Genomic DNA, 21,185 nt, shown 5'->3' with positions numbered 1-21,185 from the left:
GGCACAGGGGGGACCCCACGGCAAAACCCGCCCTCCCATCCCCCAACGTGGGACCCAGGCGTGGTGATGGGGTCCCATCCCCACAGGACCCCAGTGTCCCATCTTGGGGGGGCCCCAGTCTCCCACCTCCAGGAGACCCCAGTGTCCTGTCCTGGGGGGACCCAGGCGTCCCATCCCCATGGGACCCCAGTGTCCTGTCCCTGGGGGACCCCATTATCTCATCCCCAGGGAACCCCGGCATCCCGTCCCCGGGGGACCCCATTATCTCATCCCTGGGGACCCCCAGCATCCCGTCCGTGGGGGACCCCATTATCTCATCCCCAGGGAACCCCGGCATCCCATCCCCGGGGGACCCCATTATCTCATCCCCAGGGAACCCCGGCATCCCGTCCCCCGGGGGACCCCATTATCTCATCCCCAGGGAACCCCTGGCATCCCATCCGCGGGGGACCCCCTTATCCCCAGGGAAGCCTGGCATCCCGTCCCCGGGGGACCCCCTTATCTCATCCCCAGGGGAACCCCAGCATCCCATCCCCGGGGGACCCCGTTATCTCATCCCCAGAGGACCTCCGGCATCCCATCCCCGGGGGACCCCATTATCTCATCCCTGGGGGACCCCCGGAATCCCGTCCCCGGGGGACCCCATTATCTCATTCCCAGGGGACCCCCAGCATCCCATCCCTGGGGGACCCCATTATCTCATCCCCGGGGAACCCCCTCTCCCCATCCCCGGGGAACCCCAGCATCCCGTCCCCAGGGAACCCCCCACCCATCCCTGGGAAATCCCAGCATCCCAGCCCCGGGGGACCCCCATGTCCTATCCTGGGGGGGGCCCCCCCAAAGTGTCCCGTGTCCCCCCCCCACCCCGCTAGCACTCGACGCCGTAGCGGCCGAAGTGCCGGAGGAGGACGCCCAGTTGCAGGTGGACGGTGCCGGCGGCTTCGGTGCGCAGGCGGAAACGATCGGCGGCGCCGGCGGCGGCGGCTTCGGGGGTTCGGAGCTGGGGGCCCCCCCCTACCAAACGTTGGCTCCACCGTTCCCGCCAGGTCCCCCGCGGGCGCCAAGTGACGCAGGCCAGCGTGTGGCAACCGGGGGTGGCCGGCACGTGACAGAAACCGTAGCCCAGCACCTCGCTGCGTCCGAACCCGTCCTGGTGCCAGACCTGCACGTGGAGCTTGGGCCAACCTGGAGGGGACGGCAGGGGTGAGGGGGGGGGTCAGGGGGACGTGGCGGGGGGGACGGACGGACACGGGGGACACAGACACACAGACAGACGGTACCTTGCAAGCCCTTGGTGGCAAAATGGACGTCGAGGGGGTGACACCAATAAGCCACGTCGTCCGCCTGGGGGTCGTCCACCTGCGTCTGCCCGGACCCCAGCCCCGAGAGCAGCTTCCAGGCGCCGCCTGCGATGGCGAAAGGGGGGGACACACACACAGAGGTCAAGGCCACCCCGGTGTCATCGTCCCCCCCCTCAAAACCCTGGGGACCCCGCTCACCGGCGTGCAGCCCCCACTTGCAGAAGAGGCGGCGTTGGGGGAAGCCGCTGGCCCCCACGATCTGCCCGATGACGTGCACCTCCGCCATGCTCCTGCCTGCGGGGATGGGGGGGACGGGGGGGGGGACGGTACAGCCCTGGGCACCCCCCCTCCGCGCCCCCCATTGCTCCCCCTTCTTCCTCGCCATTGCGGCCCATCGCCCCCCCTCATGGCGCTCCGTATCGCCCCCATTGCAGCCCTCTTCCCCCCCCATTTCTCCATCCCCCCATTGCACCCCCATATCTCCCCACTGTACCCCCATATCTCCCCATTGTACCCCCATATCTCCCCACTGTACCCCCATATCTCCCCACTGCACCCCCTCATTGCCTCCCCATATCCCCCTATTGCACCCCTATTCTCCCCCGACTGCACTCCCTCTCATTGCACCCCGTTATTGCACCCTCATTCCCCCCACTGCACCCCCATATCCCCCCATTGCAGCCCTCTTCCCCCCCATGCACCCCCATTGAACCCCCCAACGGCACCCTCACTGCACCCCGTTATTGCAGTCCCATATCCCCCCCTTGCACCCCCCCACTGCACCCCCATATCCCCCCAATCGCACCCCCATATCTCCCCACTGCACCCCCATTCCCACACGCACCCCCCCCACGGCGCTCGACGCTGCGCACTTCACGCCGCGCATGCGCACTAGCACGCGCGACTATTCGCTTCCCCGGCTCTTCTTTTCCCTCCTCCGCACTTCCGGGGCCAGTTGCCACGGCAACGCCCGCTCCTCCCCAACGCTACAACCCCATTGGCCGCGGCGCCGCGAGCCCCGCCCAGGAGGGGGGTGGTGGTGGTGTGTGTGTGTCGAACCACGACCCTCCGGTCGCCGCCATCTTGGGAAGGTCACAGTGTGGCAGCACCCATAACTGAAGTGCCACTGTTGGGGCCGCCATATCGGGTGTACCCCTGCGGGACACTGCTGGCCGCCATCTTGGGAAGGTCACACTGTGGCAGCACCCATAACTGAGGTGCTACGGGGGCGCCATCTTGAGTGTACCAGTGTGTACGGTACACGGGGGCCGCCATCTTGGGGGTCCCCGTGGAACGGGGTGGGGGGGGGTGCCAGGACATGTGTCCCCAGACATGTCCCCGTGTGTCCCCCTCCTTGGGGGGGTCGGGAGCCGGTGGGGGGGCCCCGTGTGGCGCTGGACGGACTCAGAGGCACAGCGGAGGGGAGACGGGGTCCTTTACTGACTGCTGAGGGGGGCGGCCAGGCCAGGTGGGGGACGTGGGGGACAGTCCGGCTGCCCCGGGGGAGTGTCCCCGGCGTCAGGATTTGGAGTATCTCCGCCGGACGGAGTCGCGGTAGAACTGGAAGATGGTGTCGGCGGCGCGCTGGGCCGCCGCGAGGCACTGCTGCATCTGGTGGGGGGGGGGGGGGAAAGCGGGGACCCCGTGGTGGGTGGGAGAGCCCCCCCGTGGCAGGGGGGGTCCTGCACCCCAAAAGCCCCTCCCCGAGGGTTCCCTGAACCCCTCACCTCCTCCACGGAGCAGCTGCCTTTGGTGGTGGCCATCAGCACCTTCCTCTCGGTGCTGTCGATGGCGAAGGTGAGGACGGCGCGCGCCTCCTGCCAAGATCGGGGGGTCACGAGAGCTCACAGGGGGGCCCCCACGGGGTTTGGGGGCCCCACGGGGTTTGGGGCCCCCCCCAGCGCTCACCTGCTCCTGCCGGGTCGTGGGGTCGAGGACGATGGCGCCGTCGGCGTCGATGGCGCAGGTGACGCCGCAGAAGAGGGAGGAGAGGGGCAGCCCCGCGTCCAGCAGCCCCATGCAGGCAGCGTTCAGGCAGCAGGAGAGCAGCTGGGGGGGGGGTGTCAAGGATGATGGGGGGGGGCCCCCCAAAACACAAACACAGCTCCAACACCCCCCTTTCCCCCCCAAAACCAGGGGCACCGTTCGGAGCTGCCCCCCCGCCCCGTTCCAAGGATACAGAGCCGGCGTCGCTGAGCACCTGCAGCACCAGGGTGATGGCGGTGCGGGGGTGCAGCACCCCCAAAACCACGGCCTCGCAGGTCCGCCGGAGGAGCTGCTCCCGGCTGCGCTCGATCACGCCTGCGGAAGGGACCGGGGAAGGGAGGGTGTCAGCCGGGGGCCCCGCGGGGCCGGTGACACCCCGGGGACCCTCCCGGAACGAGGGGGGGGGGGGGGGGGGACACACGGACACGACACCCACCTGGCAGCCCCACCTTGGGGCGCAGCAGCACCTCCAGCGCCGCCCGGTCGTGGAGCTCCTTGCTGCCCTTCACCTCCACGGGGCCGTAGAGCCCGGCCAACACCGACGTGTCGCCTGGGGACGGAGAGGAGAGCCCGGTCACCGACGGGGGAACCGGGAACACGGGGAGGCCCAGGATGGCGGGACCCGGCCGCGGGGCCGGCTTAGAGGGAGGGAGGCGGGAGGGGAGGCTCCCACAGCCCGGCGCACCCTGCAGGAAGGCGGCCGAGCCGTCGGGCCGCGATAGCAGCCCCTGCTCGCAGGAGAAGGGCCGCAGACAGCACCCGCCGCCCACCACCGCCGCCGCCATCTTCTTCTCCTCCTCCTCCTCCTCCGCCATGGCCGCCGCTTCCGCTTCCGGGGCGCAGCACCGCCCCTCAGAGCGTGGTCACGCCCCTTGGTCTGAAACCCCTCCCCGGCACTCGAGGCGACGCCCCTCGGCCCGAGGCCACGCCCCGGGCCGGAGGCCACGCCCTTCAGAAGATGGCGGCGATGGCGGCCTTGCGGGCGCTCCGGTGGCGGCTGCTGCGGACCCCGGGCTCCGGCCCGGCCCGGAGCCTCAGCACCGCCGTGAGTGGGGCCGGGGAGGGGGGGGACGGGCCGAGGGACAGGGGGGGCGGCCTGTCCCCGCCGTGTCACCGCCCCGGGGCCCGTCCCCGCCTCCCTGGGCCTGTCCCCAGGTCCCTCCACCCCATCCCCGTGTCCCCACGTCCCGTCCCCGTGTCCCTTCACCCGTCCCCACGTCCCCGTGTCCCCACGTCCCCGTGTCCCTTCACCTGTCCCCCCGTATCCTCACGTCCCCGTGTACCCCCACCCTGTCCCTGTGTCCCCATGTCCCCCACCCCATCCCCGTGTCCCCACATCCCCGTGTCCCCCCACTCCGTCCCTGTGTGTCCCCCACCCCATCCCCGTGTCCCCACATCCCCGTGTCCCTCCACTCCATCCCCATGTCCCCCTACTCCGTCCCCGTGTCCCACATCCCCCCACTTCATCCCCATGTCCCCCACCCCGTCCCTGGGTCCCCACGTCCCCCCACCTCGTCCCCATGTCCCTGTGTCCCCCCACCCCGTCCCCACGTCTCCGTGTCCCCCCACCCTGTCCCCGTGTCCCCCTACCCCATCCCCATGTCCCCACGTCCCCTCACTTCATCCCCACGTCCCTGTGTCCCCCACCCCGTCCCCGTGTCCCCACATCCCCCCACTTCGTCCCTGCGTCCCCCTGTCCCCACACTTCGTCCCCGCATCCCCGTGTCCCCCACCCTGTCCCCGCATCCCCGTGTCCCCCCACCCCGTCCCCGTGTCCCCACATCCCACGCCCTCCCCGGTCATTGGCCCCGCAGGGGGGTGGGACAGGAGGGAGGCGCCTGGGGCCCCTTTTTGGGGGGTTTTTGGGTGCGGGACAGGACTGGGGAGGGGGGGGGACGGGGACAGACGGGGGACATCCCGCTGTCCCCGTCCCCTGCCGCGGCAGGAATTCCCCTCGCCGGAGGAGAAGCCGCAGTTCCCCGGCGCCTCGGCCGACTTCGCCGACCGGTTGGAGTTCATCCAGCCCAACGTCATCTCGGGCATCCCCGTCTACCGGGTGATGGACCGGCAGGGCCACATCGTCAGCCCCGCCGAGGACCCCCAGGTCAGCCCCAGGGCTGGGGGGGGGGGGACGGGACACACGGGGACCCCGAAAGGGGACAGGGACGGGGCGTCCTGGGTGTGCAGCGCCCACGCCTGTGGCACCCAGATACGGCACCCCGAACATGTCATGTCCGGGTGTGTGACACCCCGAACATGCCAGGGCCAGGCATGTGACAGCCCAAAGACGCCAGAGCCAGGCTTGTGACACCCCGAACGTGTAATGTCTGGGCACATGACACCCCAAACATGCAATATCCAGGCATGTGACACCCCAAATATATAATGTCGGGGCACATGACAGCCCAAACATGCAATATCCAGGCATGTGACACCCCAAATGTGCTGTGTCTGGGCACATGACACCCCAAACATGCCATGTCTGGGCACACGACACCCCAAACACGCAATATCCAGGCATGTGGCACCCCAAACATATAATGTCTGGGCACATGACAGCCCAAACACGCCAGAACCAGGCATGTGGCACCCCAAACATGCAGTGTCTGGGCACACGACGCCCCAAACATGCCATGTCTGGGCACATGACACCCCAAACATGCCATGTCTGGGCACATGACACCCCAAACATGCAATATCCAGGCATGTGACACCCCAAATATATAATGTTTGGGCACATGACACCCCAAACATGCAATATCCAGGCATGTGACACCCCAAATATATAATGTTTGGGCACATGACACCCCAAACATGCAATATCCAGGCATGTGGCACCCCAAACATATAATGTCTGGGCACATGACAGCCCAAACACGCCAGAACCAGGCATGTGGCACCCCAAACATGTAATGTCTGGGCACACGACGTCCCAAACATGCCATGTCTGGGCACACGACACCCCAAACATGCAATATCCAGGCATGTGGCACCCCAAACATGTAATGTCTGGGCACATGACACCCCAAACACACCAGAGCCAAGCTTGTGACACCCAAACAGGCAACGTCCAAGCATATGGCACCCCAAACATGCAACAAGCAGGTACGCGGTACCCCAAACACACGACATCCACGTCTAGGACACCCCAAACACGTGCCATCCGTCTCCGTGGGACCCCAAACCTGCGGCACCCAGGCACACGACACCCCCAACGCGGGATGCCCCGCACGTCCCACGCCTGGGCACGCGACACCCCACGGACACAGGAGCAAACCGTGTGACGCTACGTGTTTGGGGGGGGGGGGGGGGAAGTGGGGTGCACCCCGTTTCCCAGAGGGGGCACCCCAAAACCCCCCTGCGCCCCCTCCCGCAGCTGCCCAAGGAGGTGGTGCTGAAGCTCTACAAGACCATGACGCTCCTCAACACCATGGACCGCATCCTCTACGAGTCCCAGCGCCAGGTAGGGATAAGGGGGGGGGGGAATGACACCCCAAGAGTGGGGACCCCCCCCAACACCCCCCCCCCCCCCCTTCCTTCCAGGGCCGTATCTCCTTCTACATGACCAACTACGGGGAGGAGGGCACGCACGTCGGCAGCGCGGCTGCGCTGGACGACACCGACCTGGTCTTCGGGCAGTACCGGGAGGCGGGTAAGGGGGAGCGGTCCCCAGTTTTGGGGGGGCTGAGGAGGGGGGGTGTCCCCAATTTCAGCTCTGTGTGTCATTTCCCCCCCTTCCAGGCGTGCTGATGTACCGGGGCTACCCCTTGGACCTCTTCATGGCGCAGTGTTACGGCAACACCAGCGATCCCGGCAAAGGCCGGCAGATGCCCGTCCACTACGGTTGCCGCGAACGCCATTTCGTCACCATCTCGTCCCCGCTGGCCACCCAGATCCCGCAAGGTGCCCCGTCCCTCCACCGTATCCCCCCCCGCCTTGCCATCCCCGCACCCCCCTGACCCCCTTCCCTCCCTCCCCGCAGCCGTGGGGGCCGCCTATGCCATCAAACGTGCCGACGCCAACCGGGCGGTGATCTGTTATTTCGGGGAGGGGGCGGCCAGCGAGGGGGACGCCCACGCCGGCTTCAACTTCGCCGCCACCCTCGAGTGTCCCATCATCTTCTTCTGCCGTAACAACGGCTACGCCATCTCCACTCCCACCTCCGAGCAATACCGGGGCGACGGCATCGGTAAGGGGGCAGACGCAGGGTTTTTTGGGGAGGGGGGGGGGTGTTGGGGGGCTGCACCCCAACTCGTCCCCGCTCCTCGCAGCGGCGCGCGGTCCCGGTTACGGGCTGATGTCCATCCGGGTGGACGGCAACGACGTCTTCGCCGTTTATAACGCCACCAAAGAAGCCCGGCGCCGCGCCGTGGCGGAGAACCAACCCTTCCTCATCGAAGCCATGACCTACCGGTACGCCGGGAAGGGGAGCAAGGGATACGTGTACCCAAAAAACACCTTTTTAAGGGTTTTTTTTATCTCCCCCCCTGGCAGAATTGGCCATCACAGCACCAGCGACGACAGCTCGGCGTACCGGTCGGTGGACGAGGTAAATTATTGGGATAAACAGGATCATCCGATCTCCCGGCTGCGGCACTATATGCTGAGCCGGGGCTGGTGGGACGAGGAAGAGGAGAAGGGCTGGCGCAAGAGCTCCCGCAAGATGGTAAGGGGGTGATCCTCTGGGATTTTGGGGAGGAATCCCCGGGATTTTTGGGGAAGGGGATCCCCGGGATTTTGGGGAAAGGGGATCCCCGGGATTTTGGGGAGGAAAAGGCGCCGACGCTGCCCCGCAGGTGATGGAGGCGTTCGAGCAGGCGGAACGGAAGCCGAAGCCCAACCCGCAGCTCCTCTTCTCCGACGTTTACCGGGAGATGCCGCCTCACCTGCGACGGCAGCGGGCGGCTCTGGAACGGCACCTCCAGCACTATGGGGAGCACTATCCCCTCGAGCACTTCGAAAAGTGACACCCCACCATCACCCACCCCCCCAAAAAAAACAAATAAAGCCGGGTGCGCGCCCACCCCGGCTGCTCGGTGAGTGCGGCGCCAAAGGGGATAGCCCCCCTCCCCGGGGGGGGGGGGGGTAATTAACACCCCGGAGCGGGGAATAGCACCCTTGGAGAAGGGATTAACCCCCTTTGGGGGGGATTAAGCCCCTCGGAGGGGGAGTTTAGTTTCTTTGAGGGGGAATTAATCTCCTTGGAGGGGGAATTAATCCCTTTGGGGTGGATTAGCCCCCTTAGAGGGGGGGTTAGCCCCCCTTGGAGGGGGGATTAAACTCCTTGAGGGAGTAATTCATCTTCTTGGAGGGGGAATTAATCCCTTTGGGGTGGATTAGCCCCCTTGGAGGGGGGTTAGCCCCCCTCGGAGGGGGGATTAAACTCCTTGAGGGGGTAATTAATCTTCTTGGAGGGGGAATTAATCTCTTTGGGGTGGATTAGCCCCCTTGGAGGCTAATCCTCCCTTACACTCCTTCAGGGGGTAATTAATCTCCTTGGAGGGGTAATTAACTGTCTTGGGAGAGGAATTAACCGTCTTGGGAGAGGAATTAACCCCACTGTGAGCAGGATTAGCCCCCTCGGAAGGGGGGAATAACCCCCTCAAAGGGGGAATTAACCCCCTTTGGGGGGGATTAAACCCCTTGAGGAGGGATTAAACCCCTTGAGGAGGGATTAAACCCCTTGAGGAGGGATTAAACCCCTTGAGGGAGGGGATTAACCCCCTTGAGGGAGGGGATTAACCCCCTTGGGGTGCATAAGCCCCCTTGGACGGGGGAAATAGCCCCCTCAAAGGGGGAATTAACCCCCTTTGGGGGGGATTGACATGGTTGGAGGGGGGGATTAACCCCCTTGAGGAGAGATTAAACCCCTCAAGGGGGGAATTCATCTCCTTGAGGGGGGAATTAACCCCCTGGAGAGGGGATTAGCCCCCTCAGGGGGTACTAAACTCCCAGGGGGGGGATTAGTCAGCGCTTTCTTGGTTCCCACGGGGCAGTTACGGGGTGTCATCGTCCCAAAACGCTCACAGGAGCGGCCCGTTTCAAACTGGGAACAACAGGGTGGTGTGGGGGGGTCCGGCACCGCTCCAACCGGGACAAAAAACAGAGAACCGCATCGATCGCTGCCAAGAAAACCCGAATCCACAGAGGGAGGGGAAGCAGCTCGCAGCCGCCAGGCATTTAATGCTCCCGGGGGGGAGCAGCGTGGCTCCCTCTGCACCCCAAAACCCCGCTGGCCTCAGGTGGGGGGCTTGCTTTCCCCCGGCGGTGTCCCCGTCCCTGTGCCTTCCCCGAGGTCCATGCCCAGGACCTGGCAGCCCAGCAACATCTCCTCCAGCAGGATACGGACCAGCCCCGGGCTGGATACGTGCACCCCTGCCACGTCCAGGCGCTGGAGCTCCCTGGAGGGCAGGGGGGGGGCGGTTAAGGATAGAGATGGAGGGGGGGGGGGGTCCCCACAGTCCCCCCTGCTCACCGGAGGTGGTGGAGGGTTGCCAGGCCCCTCTCGGTGACGCGAGGACACCGGGCCACCGACAGCTCCCGCAGGCTGTCCCCAAAGACGTGCAGCCGCCCCAGCGCCCAGTCGTCGAGGTGGGGGCACCCGCTCAGGTCAAGGTGCTGCAGCCGGGTCAGTGGCACTGGAGGGGAGGGGGCGTTAGTGGGGGGGGGGGTGTCCCTAAGGGGTTTGGGGGGTCCCGGGGCTCACCCAGGTTGTCCAAGCCGTTATAGTTGAGGGGGGAGCCGCTGAGGTCCAGGGCCACCACGGGGACGTCACGAAGGCGCAGCACCTCGGGCTGCCAGCGGCCCTCCGGCCTGATCCAGTGCTTCTGCCCCTCAAATCTGGGGGGTGGGGGGTGGCATCAGGGCCAGGGCCCCCCCCCCCGATCCCCAGGGGGGGCAGGGGGACACCCCCAAAGCGGGGCAGGGGCTCACCTGACCCCCCACCGCAGGACAGGGTGAAGACGGCAGCCGCCACGTTGTCCCCGTAGGTGTCCCTGAGGAAGCCGTGGTACCTGGGGGGGGGGGGGTGAGAGTGGGGGGGCCTGACCCAGCCCTTCTGCCTGCGCCCCACACGTGGGGGGCCGGATCCAGCCCCTCCTCTCATACCCCACAAGTAGGGGGGCTCCAAATGCAGCCTCTCTGCTCCCACCCCACACCTGGGGGGGGGGGGGCTGGATCCAGCCCTCTTCTTGCACCCCACAAGTAGGGGGGGTCCCCAATCCAGCCCCTCCACCTGTGCCCCACACGTGAGGGACCTGACCGAGCCCCTCCACCCGCACCCCACAAGTAGGGGGGGGGCCCCCAATCCCACCCCTCTGCCCACACCCCCCCAAGCACGGAGCCTAACCCACCCTCTCTGCCTCTGCCCCACAAGTGGGGGACCCGACCCAGCCCCCCCCCCCTCCTGCCCCACAAGCGGGGGGCCCCCCACCCAGCCCCACGCACGCGTTCCTCCTCTGCAGCCGCTGCCGCTGCAGCCGCTCTCCCCACGCCACCGCCGCCTCCACCTCATAGAACCACTGGCCCAGGCGCTGCAGCAGCCCCCCCGCCGCCCTCCGGCTCTGCCCGGGTGGGGGGCGCGGGGTGGGGACCCCCCGGTACCCCAGGACCTGCGGAGCGGGAGCAGGGCCGCCTCAGCCCCTGCCTCAGTTTCCCCCCCCCCGCCCTCCCTCTCCCTGTGCCCCCAAACAGGCTCAGGAGCCGCATAGCGCGGGGGGGGGGGGGGGGGGCACATCGGGATTTAATTATAGCAGCGGGGGGGGGGGGGGGGGGGGACACAAAAAGCTGCTCCCCAAAAGGGGGGACACACGAAAATGGGGGGGGGGGGGGCACGGCCAGGCTGGGCCTCGTCCTTCTGCATGCGTCCTGGGGGCGAGTGACACCCCCCCCCCCCAAGGTCCCGCTCTCCAGGGGTGCCCCACCCCAGCTGGGGAGGGGTCGCAGGGGGAGAAAGGCTTTGGGGGACTGGGAGGGGACACCCCCCCCCCATTTGTGCTGGGGCGGGGGGGGGGCCCAGCCGCCCAGGCCTGCCCCCCTTTAGGCCTTGGGGGTCCTGCAGAGGGGGCACAGGGCCCGCCCAAAACCGCCCCCCCCCCCCGAACCCCTGGGGTCCCCCTGTCACCAGGGGGTGGTCCTCCCCCCCACCCTCCCAGGAGGGCGTCTCCAAGGTGACGGCAGGCACCACCTACCGCCCTCAGCGCCGCCATCTTGCACGCCTCACGTGACGGGGCCCAAGGGCCCACCCCCCGCGCATGCGCGCGAGAAAGCTACCCGGGCCCCGCCCCGCCGCCCGTAGCCCCGCCCGTTAGCGCCATAGTCACGCCCCTCGGGCGCGTAGCCACGCCCACAGAGGCCGTTCGGTGCCGCCCCCTGGCGCTTTCGGGGGGGGGGGGGTGATAGGGGCCAGGACGCCTGGGTCCCCCCGGGGGGGGGGTCATGGGGGGCAGGGGGGTCAGGGGGTCAGGGGGGGATCAGGATGCCTGAGCCCCCTGAAGGGGTGGGGGGGGGCAAGACACGTGGGTCCCCCCTATATTGAAGAGCGGGGTGAAATTGGGGGGGGGGGGGGGGTCAGGACGCCTGGGTCCTATCCCCCCCAGTGTGGCCGAGCAGCCTAGGGGTCGGGGGGGGGGCAGAGGACGCCTGGGTCCTGTCACCCCCCCGGGGACCCCCCGTCCCGGTGTGGTTCAGGGGGGCCGGGGGGGCCAGCCATGCCGCCAGGCGGGCCGCGATGTGCTGTGGGCACAGGGGGGGTGAGCTGGGCTGGCACACCCCCCCCCCCCCCCCGGCCATGTACCCCCCCCCTCCGCCATGTCCCCCCGGCCCCACTCACCTGGCGGGCGGCCCTCAGCGCCGGGGGGTCCCCGGGGCGGGGGGGGGCCATGTCGGCGCAGTGGGAGGCCCCCGCGATCAGCACCCCCGAACGGCCCCCCCCCGCGCTCAGCACGTGCCAGGGGTCCAGCGCGCCTGCGGGCGGCGGGCACCGCGTCACCCCGAAACGTGTCACCCCGAAACGTGTCACCCTGCCACCGCGTCACCCCGCACCGGGCCATGCCACGCTGCCCCGGGCCGCACCGTGCAATGCCACGGCGTGCCGTGCCACGCTGTGCCGTGCTGTGCCACGATACACTGTGCTGTGCCGTGCCGTGCCACGCTGCACCGTGCCGTGCTGTGCCACGATACACTGTGCTGTGCCGTGCTGTGCCACACTGCACCGTGCCGTGCCATGATGCGCTGCATCATGCTGTGCCGTGCTGTGCCGTGCTGCACCGTGCCATGCTGCACCGTGATGTGCCACGATTCGCCGTGCCACGATTCGCTGTGCCGTGCTGTGCCACGCTGCACCGTGCCTCGCTGTGCCACGATTCACTGTGCCACGATTCACTGTGCCATGCTGTGCCATGCTGCACCATGCTGCGCTGTGCCACGCTGCACCGTGCTGCGCCGTGCAATGCCGCGGCGCCCTGTGTCGCGGCAATCCCTGCCCTGCCGTGCCGAGCCGTGCCACGCCATACCGTTGACGAAGAGGACGCGGTGGGTGTCGGGGTGCGCGGCCCCGTAGAAGGCGTTGGTAAAGGCGACGGCGGCCCGGACGCGTGCCGGGGCGATGCCGAAGACGTCGGCGCAGAGGCTGAGCTGTGCCCGCAGCGTCTGGAAGCGGGAGAAGGGGCAGGCGGCGTCCCGGCAGCTGGGGTCTGCGGATGGGGGGGGGGGGAATGGCTGATACCCCCCCCCCCACCCTGACCCCCACCCTGACCCCCACCCTTCCCGGCGCTCACAGAAGCCGAACTCGGTGCAGGTCTGGAAGAGCCAGAGCCGGCGGCTGCCCCAGGCCGTGGGGCGACGCAGCTCCCGCACGGCCGCCCGCCGCGAACTGGGGGTGCAGGGCAGCCCCCCGCGCCGCAGGGAGGCCTGGGGGGACCGCGCTCAGGGCTCCCCCCCGGCACCCCAATTGGGTGCAATGGGGTGCAAGGGGGTGCAGGAGGGAGCAAGGGGGTGCAAGGGGGTGCAAAGGGTGCAGTGGGGGGCAATGGGGGGCAATGGGGTGCAAGGGGGTGCAATGGGGTGCAAGGGGGGTACTGTGGGGTGCAAGGGGGGTACTGTGGGGTGCAGTGGGGTGCAGGAGGGTACCGGGGGGACAGGAGGGTGCAGTGGGGTACAGAGGGGTGCAGTGGGGTGCAATGGGGTGCAAGGGGGTACTGTGGGGTGCAGTGGGGGTGCAGGAGGGTACCGGGGGGACAGGAGGGTGCAGTGGGGTACAGAGGGGTGCAGTGGGGTACAATGGGGTGCAAGGGGATACTGTGGGGTGCAGTGGGGTGCAGGAGGGTACCGGGGAGACAGGAGGGTGCAGCGGGGTACAGAGGGGTGCAGTGGGGTACAATGGGGTGCAAGGGGGTACAATGGGGTGCAAGGGGGTACTGTGGGGTGCAGTGGGGTGCAGGAGGGTACTGGGAGGGACAGGAGGGTGCAGTGGGGTACAGAGGGGTGCAGTGGGGTACAATGGGGTGCAAGGGGGTACTGTGGGGTGCAGTGGGGTGCAGGAGGGTACCAGGGGGACAGGAGGGTGCAGTGGGGTACAGAGGGGTGCAGTGGGGTACAATGGGGTGCAATGGGGTACAATGGGGTACTGTGAGGTGCAGTGGGGTGCAGGAGGGTACTGGGAGGGACAGGAGGGTGCAGTGGGGTACAACGACCCCCCCCTGCCCCCCCCCCAACCTTGTTGACGGCCACGAGCCGGCGGTACGGGGAGCCGCGGCGGCCGTCGGTCATGGCGCGGCAAAGAGCGGCCACCGAATCACCGGGACGGCGGCCGTTGTACTGCACCGCCCCGGCGAAGACGTCGGCCACGTTCTCGGCCAGCAGCTCCCGGTCCCCCGGTTCCCGGGGGGGTCGGCAACAGGAGAAATCCCGCGCCACCCCCGCCAACCGCCGGCCACGCAACCGCCCGTCCAGCGCCGCGAAGGCCGCCGTCACCGCCCTCAGGCACTGCCGGCATGGATGGGGGGGGGGGGTGTCCCACCGTGCACCCCCACATTGTGGGTCCCCACCTTAACACCCCCACCCCGGACCCACCTCTGGGGACCCCCCCACGGTGGGGCTGGAGAGGGCGGCTGAGACGACCTGCGGGGAGATGGGAGCCGAGGGGTTAATGCTGTCCCGGCTGGGGGGTCCTGGGTGTGGGGGGGATCCAGTGGGATCCGGGGGGGGGGTCTGGGGGGGTCCAGGGAATCCGGGGGGGCTCACACGGTTGTATCCGGCGAAGTCAACCTGAGCCCGGATGGGAGCGGACGAGGCGACGGCGGCAGACACCAGGTGGGGAAACTGAGGCACGGCGTCACCCTCTAGTGGGGTCAGCGGCCCCCCCTACCCCCACCCCCGGGGTTGAGGGGGGGGGGATGGGACCCCCAGGCATCCGGCCCACCTTGAGGCGCGCCCAGGCGGCGAGGGCGCCGGCGTAGGACCCCCGAAACAGACCCAGGTGTGGTTGGGGCTGAGGCCCCACGCGCTCGTGACGTGGAGCCGGAAGGCAGCCAGGTCGGCCAGGCTGTGGGATTTTGGGGGGGGGGGGGGGGGGGGGGGGGGGGGGGGGGGGGGGGGGGGGGGTTAGGGGACCCCGGGGTCCGGGTGCCCCCCCCCACCACCTGCCCCCCCCCGACTCACGCCTGCTGGCTGGAGAGGAAGCGCAGGTCGGGGCCCCCCCCGGCCCCCCCGTTCCCCGGCTGCCCCCGTAGAAGCGGTGCTCCAGCCCCGCCAGCAGCGCCCTGTGCGCCCGCGCCAGCTCCACCACGTGGCCTGGACACGGACACGGACACGGACACGGACACGGACACGGACACCTCCTTGTCCCCATCCCCATCCCCATCCCATTCCCACCTTCATCCCATCCCCATCCAAATCCCAATCCCAAACGCAATCCCATCCCATCCCCATCCCAATCCAAGTCCCAACCCAATCCCAAACTCCATCCCAACCACATCCCATCCCCATCCAAATCCCAATCCCATCCCAATCCCAAACCCAATCCATCTCAACCACATCCCATCCCCATCCCAAACCCAATCCCAATCCCATCCCCATCCCAATCCCAAACTCAATCCCAACCCCAGCCCATCCCCATCCTAATCCCATCCCATCTCCATCCCCATCCTATCGCAATCCCATCCCCATCCCATCCCTTCCCAATCCCAATCCCATCCCCATCCCAAACCGCATCCCATCCCAATCCCATCCCCATCCCATCCCGTCCCAATCCCAATCCCATCCCATCCCCATCCCAATCCCAATCCCAATCCCAATCCCATCCCCATCCCATCCCGTCCCAATCCCAATCCCATCCCATTCCCATCCCCGTCCCAATCCCAATCCCACCCCTACCCCTGCTCAGGACCCCCGGGGACATGCCGCTCTCCCCCCCGAGCAGCAGGAAGACGGGTCCAGCCGGCCGCTGCCAGAATTCCCGGTTGATCCAGTACCGCTGCGGGAAGGGAGGGGGGCCAGGGGGGTGCGTGGGGGGGGGGGGGCACACGCGTGTGCACACGTGTGCTGTGCCTGTGCCCCCCCCCCCCCCCCTTACCTGGCTGAGGCTGCGTCCCTCCAGGCGGTCGAAGTGGTCGAGGGGCTGGAGCAGGGACCCCTCCAGGGGGGCCCCCCGGCCCCCCCCCGGCCCCCCCGGCCCCTCCCGGCTCACGCCTGGTGACACACGTGCCACGAGCTCGTCAGGCTCAGCCCCCGCCCCAGCCTGCCCCTCACCAGGGACCCCAGCACCTCATCGGGGTCCCAGCACCCTCATTGGGCTCCTGGGGTGCTAACTGGGCTCCTGGGGTGCTAACTGGGGGCCCGTGGTGCTAATTGGGGTGCCATGGCCCTAATTGGGGTCCCAGCACCCTCATCGGGGTCCTGTGCAGCTAATTGGTGTTCCGTGGTGCTAATTGGGGTCCCAGCACCCTCACTGGGGTCCTGTGCAGCTAATTGGTGTTCCGTGGTGCTAATTGGGTCCCAGCACCCTCATTGGGGTCCCAGTGCCCTAACCGGTGTCCCAGCGCCCTCATCGGGGTCCCGTGGTGCTAATTGGGGTCCCAGTACCCTCATTGGGGTCCCAGTGCCCTAACCGGTGTCCCAGTGCCCTCATCGGGGTCCCGTGGTGCTAATTGGGGTCCCAGCACCCTCATTGGGGTCCCAGTGCCCTCACCGGTGTCCCAGCGCCCTCATCAGGGTCCCGTGGTGCTAATTGGGGTCCCAGCACCCTCATTGGGGTCCTGTCACCCTAATTGGGGTCCCGTCACCCTAATTGGGGTCCCATGGTTTTAACTGGGGTCCTGTGGTGCTAATCGGGGTCTCATGGCGCTAATTGGGGTCCCTGCACCCTAATTGGTGTCTCAGCACCCTCATCGGAGTCCTGGGATGCTAATTGGGGTCCTGGGGTGCTAATTGGGGTCCCAGCGCCCTTAATTGGGGTCCCAGCGCCTTCATGGGGGTCCTGTGGTGCTAATTGGGGTCCCATGGTGCTAATTGGGGTCCCAGCGCCCTTAATTGGGGTCCCAGCGCCTTCATGGGGGTCCTGGGGCGCTAATTGGGGTCCCATGGTGCTAACTGGGGTCCCATCACCCTAATCAGGGTCCCCAAGGCCCCAGTTGGGGTCCCACAGCCCTGCTGGGTCCGGCACTGGGACCCCTGTCCCCCCCAGCCCCCCCCACGACCCCCCCACTCACTCACCCGCCTCCATCCGCACCAGGAGCAGCAGCAGCAGCAGCCACCGCCGGGACATGGCAGGGCTGGGCAGCGGGATGGCATGGGCACCGGCACCGGGATGCACCGGGAGAGCAATGCCCTGGCACCGGGATGCACCGGGAATCACCGGGAGCAGGACCGGGATGCAGCAGGAGCAGCACCAGGATGCACTGGGATGCAGCACTGGGATGTAATGGGATGCAGCAGGAGCAGCACCAGGATGTACCGGGACACACCGGGAATGTGATGCACCGGGAGTAGCACCGGGACACACCGAGATGCACCGGGACACACCGGGCTCCGCTCGCTGCTTTTATGGGCTCCCCGGGCCCGTGGGGGTGTGTGGCGGGAGGTTTCGCTTTCCCTTGTGCCGGTGGGGGGGGGCTGTGGGCTGTGCACCCCTGCACACGTGTGCAACAGGCCACGTACCCCCGCACGCGTGTGCAACGGGCTGTGTACCCCCACACGCGTGTGCAACGGGCCACACACCCCCACACCCCCCCACCGGCACACGCGTGCGACGGGCTGCGCACCCCCAATCTGCGCGTGCGACGGGCTGCGCGCCCCTACACGCCTTGCACACCCACCGGCGTGGCCCGTGGGCTCGTGCAAACCCCGCGCGTGCGTGTGCGAGGGGCCACGCGAGCCAACGCGTCCCCACGCAGCGTGGCGTCGGCACCGGCCCGGACACGTCCATGTCCCTGTCCCCGTCCTACCGGGGGGGGGGGGGGGGGGGGGGGGGGGGACGGGACGGGCTGCAGGCAGCCCCCACCCTGGCACCGCCACCCTCCTTATCCCCTTCATTAGGGCCGTTAAACCGGGCTTAACCCTCTTCCCCGGCCCCCCCGGCCCCCCCGGCCCGGCTCAGCCCGGATTAGGCTCCATCTGCCCGGCCGGCGCCCGCAGAGCTGCTGGCAGGGCCTGGGTTAACCCCGGGGGGGGGGCGGGGGGGGGGGGGGGATGGCAGGACCCCCACCCCCACAGCCCCCCGTGCAGGGACCCCCATCTGCAGGGACACCCCCCCCGCCCCGAGCAAAGCCTGGGAACCCCCAGGGATTCCCCATCTGCGCAGACCCCAACCCCAGGTGCACGGACCCCCACGTGCATGGACACCCCCGGGGACCCCCCCCCAGCCAAGCCTGGGGCACCCCAAGGGACCCCCAGGTACAGGGACCCCCCCAGGGCACCCCTAGGGACCCCCATGTGCAGACACCCCCCCAGCCAAGCCCGGGGCACCCCCAGGAACCCTCATGTGCAGAGACCCCTCCAGGGGACCCCCAGGGACCCCCATGTGCAGGGACCCCCCCAGCCAAGCCCGGGGCACCCCCAGGAACCCCCATGTGCAGGGACCCCTCCCACGGCACCCCCAGGGACCCCCATGTGCAGGGACCCCTCCAGGGGACCCCAGGGACTCCCATGTGCAGGGACCCCCCCAGCCAAGCCCGGACACCCCCAGGAACCCCCATGTGCAGGGACCCCTCCAGGGACCCCCAGGGACCCCCATGTGCAGGGACCCCCCCAGCCAAGCCCGGGGCACCCCCAGGGACCCCCATGTGCAGGGACCCACCCCAGCCAAGCCTGGGGCACCCCCAGGGACCCCCATGTGCAGGGACCCCTCCCATGGCACCCCCAGGGACCCCCAAGTGCAGGGACCCCCCCCAGCCAAGCCCGGGACACCCCCAGGGACCCCCATGTGCAGGGACTCCCCCAGCCAAGCCCAGGGCACCCCAAGGGACCTTCATATGCAGGGACCCCCCCAGGGACCCTCATGCACAGACCCCCCCCACCCAGCCAAGCCCGGGGGCACCCCCAGGGACCCCAATGTGCACGCCCCCCCCCCCCCCCCCCCAGCCCATATGCACGAACCCTACACACAGACCCCAAGTGCAGGGCCCCCCGAGTGCACAGACACCCCAGCAAAGCCGGGGTCCCCCTGGGCCCCCCCCAGGGCCCGTCTCCCAGGGGCGCAGCCCCCCCCCCGGCCTGGCAGCCCCCCGTGCCCCACACTGGGCCCCACGGGGCCGCTTGCATCACCGGATTAGCGCCTAATGGATTTGCGGCGCATTTCGGGGCAGATTTAGGGTTAAAGGGAAATGGGGGGGGGGGTTTTCTCCTTTTTCCAAAGCCCAGGTGTCCCCCGGTGTCCCCCGGGGGCCGGGACCCTCGTGCAAAGGGGACACACGGGGGTGCATGGGGGTCTATGGGGCTGCCGAGCCGTGCACGGGGGTCTACGGGGGTGCAGAGGGGTGTAAAGGGTGCACGGGGGTCTATGGGGTGCACGGGGGTCTGCGGGGGTGCACAGGGGTGCGTGGGGCTGCGCGGGGGTCTATGGGGCTGTGTGGGGCCGCAGAGGGGTGCAGGGGGGGTTTATGGGGCTGCAGAGGGGTGCGTGGGGGTCTATGGGGGTGCACGGGGGTGCAGAGGGTGGCACGGGGTCTATGGGGGTGCACGGGGGTCTATGGGCTGTATGAGGCTGCAGAGGGGTGCGTGGGGGTCTATGGGGGTGCACAGGGTGGGACAGGGGTCTATGGGGGTGCATGGGGGTGGCACGGGGTCTATGGGGGTGCATGGGGGTCTCTGGGCTGCACGGGGCTGCAGAGGGGTGCATGGGGGTCTCTGGGGGTGCAGAGGGTGGGACAGGGGTCTGTGGGGGTGCGTGGGGGTCTCTGGGGGTGCACGGGGGTGCAGAGGGTGGCATGGGGGTCTGTGGGGGTGCACGGGGGTCTCTGGGGCTGCACGGGGCTGCAGAGGGGTGCATGGGGGTCTCTGGGGGTGCAGAGGGTGGGACAGGGGTCTGTGGGGGTGCGTGGGGGTCTCTGGGGGTGCACGGGGGTGCAGAGGGTGGCATGGGGGTCTGTGGGGTGCACGGGGGTCTCTGGGGCTGCACGGGGCTGCAGAGGGGTCTATGGGGGTCTATGGGGGTGCAGAGGGTGGGACAGGGGTCTATGGGGTGCATGGGGGTCTATGGGGTGCACAGGGGTGCAGAGGGGTGCATGGGGGTGCATGGGGGTGGCACGGGGGTCTGTGGGGGTGCACGGGGGTCTCTGGGGCTGCACGGGGCTGCAGAGGGGTGCACAGGTGTCTACGAGGGTGCAGAGGGTGTAAAGGGGTGCACGGGATGCCGTGGGGCTGCAGGGGGGGGTCTCTGGGGGTGCAGAGGGATGCACGGGGGTCTCTGGGGTGCAGGGACCCTCGCAGCGGGCGCCCCGCGGGCAGCTGTCACCCGCCATCGCCCGACCAATTTGTCACCCGGCCCCTAATCCCTCTAATTCGCCCCCCGCCGCAGCCGCCCCATTTGCTCAATTAGATCAGTAAAAATAACCGGGGGGGGGGACACGGGGACGGGGGGGGGACGACAGGACGGGGGGAGGAGGGGACGGGGGGTGCTAAACGGGGGCCGGGACCCCCCGCAGGACCGGACGCCTGGGTCCCCCCTGCCACCGGGTGCCAGGGGTGGGGTGCCCGGACGCTTGGGTCCCTTCTGGGCAGGAGGTTTTGGGTGTCACGCCCGAGGATGGGGTGACACCGGGGTCCCCCCGCCCGGGTCCCCCCGCCCCGGGGCCCAGCTCCCTCCCTGCTCCACGCAGCCCTTCGTTAGCAGCCCCTCGTTAGCCGCTGCCTTTAATGAGAGAGGCGGAGGGCGCGCCCCCTCCTTCTTTTTCCGCTTTTATTATTATTGTTATTATTATTATTATTATTATTAATTTTTTTAAAGCCTTTTCCTTCCTCCGTGCGCTCGCCAGCCCCGCACCGAGCTGCACGGGGGGGCGGGGGGGGGGGGGAAGATGCAGCTACGGGGGAGGGGGGGGACACACGGGGGAGACCCGGAGTTGGGGTTCGGGGCTCTGGCCTGGGGAGAAGGTCGGGGTGCAGCGGGGGACGGGGACGTTCCCAACGGCGGGTGGAACGGGGTCCCACCCCACTGCGTGTCCCGCGGGGATGCTCCGTGGCGCGGGGATGCTCCTCCGTGGCGCGGGGATGCTCCGTGGCACAGGGATGCTCCGTGGCGCGGAGCTGCATCGCGTTGCAAGGATGCGCCACGCCACGAGGCCGCTCCGTGCCGTGGGATTGTCCCTGGTGCAGGGATCCTCCACGGCGCAGGGATGCTCCGTGCCATGAAGATGCTCCGTGCCGTGGGGATGCACCGTGCTGCCGGGACAGTCCGTGGTGCAG

General features: G+C 68.6%; 5 protein-coding genes across 5 annotated transcripts; 1 reads left to right on the top strand and 4 right to left on the bottom strand.

The window, feature by feature from the left end:
• Positions 1-866: 866 nt before the first annotated feature.
• B9D2 (B9 domain containing 2) lies at positions 867-3,081 on the bottom strand. Its single transcript, XM_050913884.1, has 4 exons — positions 3,029-3,081; positions 1,500-1,595; positions 1,281-1,406; positions 867-1,185 (listed from the first exon to the last, which is right to left on the bottom strand). Exons 2-4 carry the CDS (start codon positions 1,585-1,587, stop codon positions 869-871), a joined length of 531 nt encoding a protein of 176 aa, XP_050769841.1. The 5' UTR covers positions 1,588-1,595; positions 3,029-3,081; the 3' UTR covers positions 867-868.
• EXOSC5 (exosome component 5) lies at positions 2,205-4,102 on the bottom strand. Its single transcript, XM_050913880.1, has 6 exons — positions 3,973-4,102; positions 3,724-3,837; positions 3,481-3,602; positions 3,210-3,350; positions 3,029-3,118; positions 2,205-2,912 (listed from the first exon to the last, which is right to left on the bottom strand). Exons 1-6 carry the CDS (start codon positions 4,100-4,102, stop codon positions 2,820-2,822), a joined length of 690 nt encoding a protein of 229 aa, XP_050769837.1. The 3' UTR covers positions 2,205-2,819.
• Positions 4,103-4,245: 143 nt separating this feature from the next.
• On the top strand, positions 4,246-8,303 carry BCKDHA (branched chain keto acid dehydrogenase E1 subunit alpha). The gene is made up of 9 exons (XM_050913883.1): positions 4,246-4,332; positions 5,233-5,391; positions 6,664-6,750; positions 6,831-6,939; positions 7,029-7,190; positions 7,270-7,476; positions 7,559-7,700; positions 7,782-7,953; positions 8,084-8,303. The coding sequence occupies exons 1-9, from the start codon at positions 4,246-4,248 to the stop codon at positions 8,252-8,254; spliced, it is 1,296 nt and encodes a 431-aa protein (XP_050769840.1). The 3' UTR covers positions 8,255-8,303.
• A 1,133-nt stretch (positions 8,304-9,436) lies between these two features.
• Positions 9,437-11,494, bottom strand: DMAC2 (distal membrane arm assembly component 2). Its single transcript, XM_050913879.1, has 6 exons — positions 11,477-11,494; positions 10,734-10,897; positions 10,226-10,300; positions 9,994-10,127; positions 9,763-9,925; positions 9,437-9,688 (listed from the first exon to the last, which is right to left on the bottom strand). Exons 1-6 carry the CDS (start codon positions 11,492-11,494, stop codon positions 9,526-9,528), a joined length of 717 nt encoding a protein of 238 aa, XP_050769836.1. The 3' UTR covers positions 9,437-9,525.
• Positions 11,495-11,504: 10 nt separating this feature from the next.
• PRSS16 (serine protease 16) lies at positions 11,505-17,049 on the bottom strand. Its single transcript, XM_050913877.1, is given in 14 exon segments — positions 11,505-11,663; positions 12,118-12,251; positions 12,800-12,979; positions 13,064-13,196; positions 14,001-14,270; positions 14,358-14,405; positions 14,529-14,606; positions 14,707-14,744; positions 14,747-14,829; positions 14,946-14,983; positions 14,986-15,077; positions 15,660-15,759; positions 15,859-15,974; positions 16,998-17,049. Coding segments are annotated over 14 exon segments (1,521 nt in total).
• Positions 17,050-21,185: the final 4,136 nt, after the last annotated feature.

The sequence above is a fragment of the Gymnogyps californianus genome, unplaced genomic scaffold, assembly GCF_018139145.2.
Source record: "Gymnogyps californianus isolate 813 unplaced genomic scaffold, ASM1813914v2 HiC_scaffold_158, whole genome shotgun sequence".
NCBI classification, from domain to species: Eukaryota; Metazoa; Chordata; class Aves; order Accipitriformes; family Cathartidae; genus Gymnogyps; species Gymnogyps californianus.
Note: the sequence above shows the minus strand (reverse complement) of the source record. Positions and strands in the feature narration are given on the sequence as shown.

What these genes read in the sequence shown, in the direction of transcription:
- EXOSC5 (XM_050913880.1), bottom strand. Translation starts at nt 4,102, where the DNA reads ATGGCGGAGGAGGAGGAGGAGGAGAAGAAGATGGCGGCGGCGGTGGTG. An exon ending in CTCGGCCGCCTTCCTGCAGG is followed by an intron (nt 3,838 to 3,972) that starts GTGCGCCGGGCT and finishes CTCCGTCCCCAG; the next exon opens with GCGACACGTCGGTGTTGGCC. An exon ending in CCCCAAGGTGGGGCTGCCAG is followed by an intron (nt 3,603 to 3,723) that starts GTGGGTGTCGTG and finishes TCCCTTCCGCAG; the next exon opens with GCGTGATCGAGCGCAGCCGG.
- B9D2 (XM_050913884.1), bottom strand. Translation starts at nt 1,587, where the DNA reads ATGGCGGAGGTGCACGTCATCGGGCAGATCGTGGGGGCCAGCGGCTTC. An exon ending in CAAGTGGGGGCTGCACGCCG is followed by an intron (nt 1,407 to 1,499) that starts GTGAGCGGGGTC and finishes TCGCCATCGCAG; the next exon opens with GCGGCGCCTGGAAGCTGCTC. An exon ending in TGCCACCAAGGGCTTGCAAG is followed by an intron (nt 1,186 to 1,280) that starts GTACCGTCTGTC and finishes CGTCCCCTCCAG; the next exon opens with GTTGGCCCAAGCTCCACGTG.
- DMAC2 (XM_050913879.1), bottom strand. An exon ending in TAACGGCTTGGACAACCTGG is followed by an intron (nt 9,926 to 9,993) that starts GTGAGCCCCGGG and finishes CCTCCCCTCCAG; the next exon opens with TGCCACTGACCCGGCTGCAG. An exon ending in GCAACCCTCCACCACCTCCG is followed by an intron (nt 9,689 to 9,762) that starts GTGAGCAGGGGG and finishes CCTGCCCTCCAG; the next exon opens with GGAGCTCCAGCGCCTGGACG.
- BCKDHA (XM_050913883.1), top strand. Translation starts at nt 4,246, where the DNA reads ATGGCGGCGATGGCGGCCTTGCGGGCGCTCCGGTGGCGGCTGCTGCGG. An exon ending in ATCGAAGCCATGACCTACCG is followed by an intron (nt 7,701 to 7,781) that starts GTACGCCGGGAA and finishes CCCCCCTGGCAG; the next exon opens with AATTGGCCATCACAGCACCA. An exon ending in GCAAGAGCTCCCGCAAGATG is followed by an intron (nt 7,954 to 8,083) that starts GTAAGGGGGTGA and finishes GCTGCCCCGCAG; the next exon opens with GTGATGGAGGCGTTCGAGCA.